Source organism: Haliotis rubra, unplaced genomic scaffold, assembly GCF_003918875.1.
Source record: "Haliotis rubra isolate DU_JTF1 unplaced genomic scaffold, ASM391887v1 Scf778, whole genome shotgun sequence".
NCBI lineage: Eukaryota > Metazoa > Mollusca > Gastropoda > Lepetellida > Haliotidae > Haliotis > Haliotis rubra.
Window position 1 is genome coordinate 315835 of NW_025767499.1, and position 9147 is coordinate 324981.

General features: G+C 38.3%; 1 protein-coding gene across 3 annotated transcripts; it reads left to right on the forward strand.

Annotated features, from left to right (window-relative positions):
* Positions 1 to 52: 52 nt before the first annotated feature.
* LOC124260818 (ribosomal protein 63, mitochondrial-like) lies at positions 53 to 8574 on the forward strand. Of its 3 annotated transcripts, none has more exons than XM_046695134.1 (3): positions 53 to 155; positions 6508 to 6619; positions 8101 to 8574. In XM_046695134.1, exons 1-3 carry the CDS (start codon positions 88 to 90, stop codon positions 8239 to 8241), a joined length of 321 nt encoding a protein of 106 aa, XP_046551090.1. In that variant the 5' UTR covers positions 53 to 87; the 3' UTR covers positions 8242 to 8574. The 3 variants fall into 3 exon arrangements, 2 of the variants coding, with proteins under 2 accessions (XP_046551090.1, XP_046551092.1); XR_006894181.1 differs by lacking the exon at positions 53 to 155 and adding an exon at positions 183 to 391; XM_046695136.1 differs by lacking the exon at positions 53 to 155 and adding an exon at positions 185 to 387.
* Positions 8575 to 9147: the final 573 nt, after the last annotated feature.

Genomic DNA, 9147 nt, shown 5'->3' on the forward strand with positions numbered 1-9147 from the left:
AATATCATTTCAGGTTGCGTTTTTTAGACCGGACAGAATGCGAAACTACCATTAACAGTTTATCTTTAACTTCCGGTTAAATTAAAGATGTTTTTCACAAGGTGTTTGCAGTATTATAAACACCGAATACGGGTACCTGGATTACTATATCAAGGGTAATGAATACAATTGTAAAGAAAATCACGTCGGTCATCTTGATATCACGACTGTAAAAATGTATTGTTTATCTCTGTTAGTAAAGACAGATTTTGAGGGAGAAGTTTCTGTAACAACATTGCAGTACGTCGGATATGCAGCTTACTAAGGAATATGTGTCTGAGATTGGTTCTCGCTTCACAGATTTTGCATGCCCATGCGATCCCAAGGGTCAGTTGTCTCGGGGTTAGAGTAGGTAATCTCATAATTATAAACAGTATCATTATCTAGTGGATCACCATTCCAACCACAGGCCCTCGTGTCCTGGCGAAGAATAACGATTAAAATAATAATTTTTTGAGACTCGAAATGCTACACAGTACAGTACATTATGACAAGGCCGGACACTTCGGTATACCACACCCGCTTGCTTTGCCGATCGCTAAGCTACCTTCGATGTAATCAATTAAAACTTAATGTGAACATAATCATGGATGATTGGCCTATCGAGCACCACCCATGAAACCTACAAATTCTTTATTGTTATTTCAGTAAGTCGATTGAAGCCCGATTTTAACTCTTAAAGGTCACATGCAACGTAAAACACAACTTTGCAGATCCTGATACCTTTCGGTATGGACTTACAGATACTAATCATCAAAAATGCAAATTCAACTTATAAAGTTGAAAAATCGCGATGAAAATACCCCGGCAAATCGGAGTTCAAACAATTCACTAAATTCACCCCAGCGCTTGGGATGAAAAGTGGTTTCAACAGCTGCTCAGCGCTTATAGCACATGCACAGTGAAATAGGTTCGCTCAGCTTGGAAGCGGGATGTCCGGATCATAAGGTCGTGAGTAGGAGTAGTCTAATCAAAACAAATAGTAAATAATCTACTCATTACATAAAAGAACCTTGTTAGGATCTAGATCTACTCAGCTATGTGTCAGCCAGTCAGGCGTTCGACATTTCAAGAGGGAAAACCCTCGCTGGCGGTGAATACTCGGGAAGGCTTTGATGTGAGCTATTGTTCTAATGTTTTGTTGATATTTCACAGGCGCGAGATTTTTATATGTAATTATTACCAATTAAACTGTTTATATAATTTCATTTGTCTATTTCATCACATGTTCTTCTTACCGAGTCACTTTCTCAGTTCGATAATTAAAAGCAATGTCATTATTTACCGTTGACAGAATTTCTAACTGTGATATAGATATGTCGTTGTCACAGGCAAAACTCAATGTTTGTTTTATTGACACCTATGTGTCTGCCTGCCTGTCTGCTAATGACAATATTCAATACACAACTTCCATCACTGACCACATGCAATTTGAACTTAACACCTATCAGGCTATACACCATAAACAAAACACATTGATTTATGGCCAGTGTTCGGTCTCTGTCACATTATGTAATTACACAGACAGGCAGGTGTGATACTTGTACGGTCTACTCCCATTTGTGAGGACTCCCAGTTGTGAGACAGCGGAGTAGGTAATTAGCAAAGAAAACACACCTTACTCCCCTATCTGATAGAATGGATTAACCCCAGCTAATTATGGATTAGCTATTTAACTAAATCTTGTGGAGGTAACTTAATGAAACTCTAAAAGATAAAGTAATTAACCTACTCAGGTAAATGGCTTTAAAAAGATAAAGTAATTAACCTACTCAGGTAAATGGCTTTAAAAAATAAACACTTTGTGTAGGTAACTTCGTGATCATTTGAAAGAGAAATTAATTTACCTACTCAGATTTACATGTTTGAAAAATCTAGCAATAGCTGTTGCAACTATAATTAGTCCAAATGTATTTATTAACCTTTGACTGCTCTTTCCGATCACCATTATGGCAGGCCTTCAACAAGTAGAATATATCGCCAGTTCACGATAATCTTTTTCAGTATCTATTGAAAACAATAAATGCTCTTCAACGAACAATGTCTTCTGTGTTAATTAACTCATTAATGAACTATGCCTCCTGCGGGTACTCTTCAGCAACAGGGCTGTTCCCACTTTCATCGTAGGGATGGGGAAGCACCACCTGTGTGCACTGAACCATTAATTAATGTGTCTCACAACTGGGAGTTCTCACAAATGGGAGGACACCACTTGTACACATGACATGTTATGATGTCTGTTGATTGCAAAATGTTATACACAAAAAATGAGCATGTATTTTACAAAACTTGTTTTGGGAATTGGTTGAAATCTCACAATTGATGATTGCTTTAATACCAACGAACAATCATTGAAAAAAATTGGTTAGCATAACTTTTCAGATTTTCCTATCCAGGTTGTTATTGCAGATAGGTATAAGATGATGCAGCTTGCTACTTTTAAGTGCTGACTAATATATCAGGAACATAAACTTCCTGGAGTCTTAGAGAAATATTCAGTCATGACTTTTCAGATAGTGAAGTGAATTAAAGACGTTTTCAGGCCCTGACACCTTCTAAGATACGTTCCATTATCAAGTATTTCAAAGACTAAAACAGTAGTTCCAAAATCGTTTATGTTCGATTATGAGAAAATGTGATTGATTGCTTGGTCGTTTGGTCACTGCGACCAATCTTTGATTATTTCAATTAATCGGAACACCACTATACAAAACCCATCATCTCTATATATACACACACACAATGAGCCGTGAGGGCATTGGAAAATGAACCAGCTGTTACACTTGAGTGCACACCCACGCGCTCTGACTGGGTTCGGTATCCTGGGTGCTTTGTTTCGAGGGATGTAAACCCAAGTACAAAATATTGCACTTTTAATTTGCGAATGTACGCTTATAATTTTGTTTATATGTTTTTTCATAATCAGCAATGTATATTATGTGTCATGATATGTGTGATAAGTGATAATTGTGTTTCAATTATGTTTGATTTTTTGGTTGCATGTGACCTTTAACTAAACGATCTTGACACAAATGGATGACGATATGTCCGCACAAACAGGGATGTGGTCGAAGCAAGCCCTCTGATTGGTCAACGCTTGCAAATCTGCAGTTGTTTATATTCGCGGGATTTTTTTCTTTCATCAACTGCCTAATGTAAGAATATTTTCGAGCAATGGCTTCTCAAAAGAAAGCATCAGTTGTAAATGTCTCCTAAACAAGGATCAACCAACCAGAGGGCTTGCTTTGACCACACACCTGTTTTGTGCGGACACATTGTCATCCATTTGTGTCAAGATCGTTTAGTTGGGGGTCAAAATCGGGTTTCAATCGACTTGCAGAAATAACAATAAAGAATTGGTAGGTGTCATGAGTGGTGCTCGATAGGCCAATCATCCATGATTATGTCTACATAAGTTTTAATCGATTGCATGCGAAGGTAGCGTAGCGATCGTCAAAGCAGGCGGGTAGGGTACACTGAAGTGTCCGGCCTTGTCATAATGTACTGTACAGTGAAGAATTTCGAGTCGGGGGTCATCTCAAATGTTATATGTTTTTTTAACATCTTTAATCCTCGCAAAGACACGAGGGCCTGTGATTCCAACCTTATTAGATCCTTGGGGTTGTGTAGGGTACATGACAATTCATACTAAAAACATTTTGGGCAGACTTGTACCAAATTGTTGGATAACCCTTACCACTCACATCCAATGGAAATACTTGTTACTTGTGATTTGTTGTCTTCTAAAGTGCATTAATGACCCAATGAAAAGAACTTAAGGACTACTTATAATTACTATGAATGTTATGTCCCAAAGCGAGTTGAATTCGACGTTCTGGTGATTTCGACAATTGCATTGCTCACGCTATATCGGGGGAGTATGTGCACGATCGGAGTACATAAGCAGTTTCATCGGTAGGGCGGGTGCCCAGTCGCTGTTGTGGGAAGTTTTATTGACAATGGAAATCGGAAAGTAAAGTTATATAAAAAGCAAACAAACATCAATATTATTTACCCGAGATCGTTAATACCACTTCAGATGCAAAATCAGTTGCCTACATAACAAAAAAATAGTATGCAAAATTTCAGTAAGATCAGTCGTCTGCTAGTGACAGGCAATATATAAATAGGAAGTCACGTGATCAAAACTCTCTCTCGCAGTGCGGAGCGAAAGGTATGGCTCATCGTCGAATACCCATAAAAAATACCCAGATCTGGAGAGCGGCAACAGTTTCGCCGATACGCTGTCACGAATGCTATTTTTGTAGGAAAGACTTGATATTTTTGCATGAAATAGATGACTATATCCTTTATCACTCAAGGTTAGTAAACTAAAAACTTTAAATGATATTAAGATAAAAAATATGTTTTTGTCCTACATCGTCAAAAACCCCTGTCACCGGGATAGTTAGTTGTCATGCCGTGACTGATTAACTAGAGTAAGATGAAATATACTACTCACACTTTGCTAAGGATCACAATAATTCACAACTTTACATAAACGTAGAAATTGTATCCATTTAAAATTGGACAAATAATAATATAGTAATATAGTAACCCCTCTTTAGGCAAACACTCAATTTAATCTAACCTTCTGCGATTGATACATGAGTAACCATAAAAAATGGTTTTCATGGCACCAATCAACCATTTTGCAAATCATGGAACGGGTCATTGACAAATAAACAACACCTGTCAATAGCAGGTATGGGATCCACAAGATAAAATGACGTACTGAAACCTGGGATCCATGCTTACAATAAGCTTAGATATTGAAACCAAATATAGTTTTCTGTTGAATCCATGATTTGATCCTGAGCAAAGTGTTAATAGTAAAACAGTCACTCCTGGATTCTGCGATTCCGCGGCTGCAGAATAAATTGAGGAAATTAGCTTTCGATGCAGAAAAACGTCTGGTCCACAGAAAACACATTTTCATGCAGAATACCTGCAGAATTTGTCATTTTTCTGTAGCGGAATTTACTTATTTTGAAAGCTGAATCAAGACTGGCTATCAACCGAAACAAGAAGTAGGGGGAAACATCAAAAGTATGATTGGTTCCAAAAAAAAACAAAAACTGAGACATTTGTTATAACAATATTTTCATTCAGCACCTTAGAATCATATGATTTGAATTTGACACTGCAAAATCGATCTTTTGAAGATTGAATTTGCATTATTTAGTGTTTTTTTTCAAGTTTTTAACTGCAGAATATATTGCAGAATTTACTCAAATTTGTTGCGGAATTCTTAAAAATTTCGTTGTGGAATCCAGGAGGGACTGGTATAATATGGTGGTCCTTAACCTATTTATGTAGCATATGTTTGGATGTGTGAGCCGTCATGTCCACTTGGATGTTGAAGGAAGAGTATTTAATCAGCATGTTCTGGTTGCTATGGTTACCCTGTTTTGTTATCCCCTGCCGCGCGTTTACCGCGAAGCGGGGGCTATAGTATTAGGCTCCATCAGTCCGTACATCCGTATGTATGAATTGGCATATCTTAAGAACCGTTGACTAGATTCTTTTTATATCTGGTACCTAGGTTCATCACAGCATAAGAAAGGTCCCAGTCAGGTTTGATCCCTTGACCTCCATTTCAAGGTCACAAGGGGACTTTAACGTTTTACCCTTGTCAGCGTGATATCTCAAGTACCATTTTCTTCATATTCGACACCGAGCTTTATCTAAGGAAGACGCAGGGCCCAGTCAATTTTGGTGACCTTCACGTAATTTTCAAGGTCACAGCGACACTTTAAAGATTTCAGCATGTTAACTTGCATGTTAAGATTGTCAGAGAGATATCTCAAGTACCATTAACTGGATTTTCTTCATATTCGACACCAAGCTTTATCTGAGGAAGGTGCAGGGCCCAGTCGATTTTGGTGACCTTCATGTAATTGTCAAGGTCACAGCGACACTTTGATGATTTCAGCATGTTAATTGCACGTTAAGATTGTCAGCAAGATACCTCAAGAACGGTTCACTGTATTTTCTTCATCGACATTCAAGACTTGTCCTTACCTTATTACTATTTTGGTATATTTCATACACCATGACATTCATGTCAAGGTCGGGTGGTGGGGTAGCCTAGTGGTTAAAGCGTTGGCTCGTCACGCCGAAGACCCGGGTTCGAATCCCCACATGGGTACATTGTGTGAAGCCCATTTCTGGTGTCCCCCGCCGTGATGTTGCTGGAATATTGCTAAAAGCGGCGTAAAACCAAACTCAGTCAGTCAGTCAGTCATGTCAAGGTCAAAGTAAGTCTTGAAAATATTTGTGTGTTTGAACAACTACAGAGCAAGATATCAAGAGAGGTTGACTGGTCATGTTTTTGTTGACGTTTAAATCATCATAAACTACAACCTTAACTTTCATTAATTCAATTAATGAAATTTTTAAGTTTGATTTGATAATTTGCGGCAGGGGATTATGTCACCTTAGTGACAATGCTTGTTTTCCCTGTAGGAAGAACAAGGTAATCCCACGCATCTCTGTTGACGCCAAACGAAGGGCTCTGTGTCGCCTCCTGGTGGAACAAGACAACCTGGACATTCTGAAGAACCCATACCTGACAATGGTAGGTAGAAATATACATCAGCCTAGCATGCATAGTGCACACTTATGGAAATTGACTTGAAACGCAAAAAAGCCCACTGGGCAAGTGACATTTTTGTCTGCTTACATTCTAAGAAGCATCTTATCCTTATAAAATTAACAGACTTTTACATTTAAATCTTTAAAGACTGTAAACGTTGTGCCAAATATCTATCGCAGCAAAAATCTGATTTTACGGCATGTGTCAAAATACTTGCATGGTCAGCTGGCTAGTAGAGTTATCACTGTATTAGTTCCATGGTAATGTCTGCTGTCCTGAGGCTTGTATCAGTTTCTAGGTCAGCCTCATCAACAATAACCTTGGCTTGGATGAGGTTGGAAATATTCATTTTGAGAAAATGCCTCGTGGCTTTTAACTCAAGTTTGCTGATGTTTCGTCCATGACGTATGAATATTCATCACCAGTGTCTATAATAAGATCCACTATATCTGGGATGGCAAATTTCCGCTGATTTTATTTAAAATTGATCATTCTCAACTCCCTATTCGATGACACAATATTAAGTTTTCAACTGAAAATTGATTTTCCTGTTGCCATCCCTGCTATACGTTGTTATGAGTGATGATGAAATGTAAACCCAGTGTGTATTCTGGGTGGGAAAAGGTCCCCAGCATGTAAGCTGGTAGTAGCAGGCAACTTAATGGATTAGGTGTCTGAACTCGGTGATGTGCACCCTATCAATCACTGGATTGTCTGGTTTAATCTTGATTATTTACAGGTCACATCATTGATTGTATATTGCTGAATGTGGTGTTCAGAAAAACATGCTACACAAAGTATTAAAGATGAAGAGAATATTACTATAGTCCGTTTGGCTCAAAAGCGGACCGATGAATTAGAATCTAACTCGAAAACTAATAAACATATAATACTCAATGAAACATTGATCATAATCAAAACCTCAGACCAACTCTGTGAGGTTTTTGCAGAAATTATGTCCTAAAATTAAAAAAGTTATTTAACAAACTATCATTAAACTATTGACACAGTTCACTATTTGTTACGAGGGAGGAGTGCAGAGAAAGGGACAGCCAGGTGTGCGAGAAAGGATGGAGACGGCACAGCACAGGTTAATGAATCAATAACTTTGTCGGCACTTGTGCACATGCTTCTCTCAACACCTGGCTGTCCCTTTCTCTGCACTTCTCCCTCGTAACAAATAGTGAACTGTGTCAAAATATTAATGATAATTTTTAAACAACATTTTTAATTTTTAGGACATTCATTCTACAAAGAAATCACAGAGTTGGTCTGATGTTTGATTATGATCAGTGTTTCATTGAGTATTTTATATTTATTAGTTTTCGAGTAAGATTGCAATTCATCGGTCCGCTTTTGAGCCAAACGGACTATAGTGCTTCTAGAAGGTGGCTTGTCTCTGTATGAAGACTTTGTTCAACCCATTTTCAATTTGTTCAAGCATGACATTTTTCTTGTTACAGGATGAAGAACATGGCCATACCAAAGAACGAAGTGCTGTAAAACTGGAGAGAATAAGAGCAGCAAAAAAGATGAAAATGATTCCACATAGACATTTAGAAGTTGAGCTCAATCACTTAAACTGTTCCAAGAAATGGGAATAAATGTAGCTCCGTGTGAATGTGTGTGTAGTTCCGATTGGATGTTGCGTACTAGAATATGGTCATGTCAACGGGGGATTCTCAACCGGCAGTCGGCCATTGACTATGAAGTTTTTCAAAAAGTTGGGACATAACAGTCCAGGAGTTTAGAACAGAACAAGGTGAATTGGAAATAGATTCCTGGTAGTCTGCCAGGGCTGCAGACATGGTACCTGTTGGAACTAGGGTGATAAGAGAGGATACAGAGTGTTGAAACCAGAAGTAGTTGCCCCAAGGAATAGTGACATGTATGTAATGTTCATAGTTATTATGAAATAAAATATACTGTGATTCTTATCTGTTGTCTGCTCACTTCAAATATATATCAACAGAACTATTGTCAAGTCGTATATTTGCACAAATGATTTTTTGTTCGTTTAACACTGCACCAAGCAATATTCCAGTATTAAAGTTAAAATAATCGTGTCTGGGACAGACAAGTGATCAACAGCAATTGCATCAATCTATGCTATTGAGATACGATGACATGTCAACCAAGTCAGCAAGCCTGGCCACCCGATCCCGTTAATCAGCTCTTACGACAAGCTTGTTGCTGAAGACCAATTACAACCCAGATCTTCACAGGTATTGGGCAAATGCACTTGACTGTATATTCATATCAATTAATTTGAGTCTTGAGAGTTTCTGGGCTTTGGCCCAGCTCACACTAAAGAACAGTCACATGTGGCATCTCCTTTTACAAGTGACTTTGTCAGAAACACACCTTGTTCACCAGCAGTGTGTGGGTACCCGGTAGGATGAGAATTAATGTGACTCACAGAGCTTGGGGTTGTACATACTCCCCAGGGAGCTGAGAATGAACATCCAGTGCACACTGATTCGTGATCACAGATCAGGGTAATAATGTAG

What these genes read in the sequence shown, in the direction of transcription:
- LOC124260818 (XM_046695134.1), top strand. Translation starts at nt 88, where the DNA reads ATGTTTTTCACAAGGTGTTTGCAGTATTATAAACACCGAATACGGGTA. An exon ending in CCTGGATTACTATATCAAGG is followed by an intron (nt 156 to 6,507) that starts GTAATGAATACA and finishes TTTTCCCTGTAG; the next exon opens with GAAGAACAAGGTAATCCCAC. An exon ending in AGAACCCATACCTGACAATG is followed by an intron (nt 6,620 to 8,100) that starts GTAGGTAGAAAT and finishes TTCTTGTTACAG; the next exon opens with GATGAAGAACATGGCCATAC.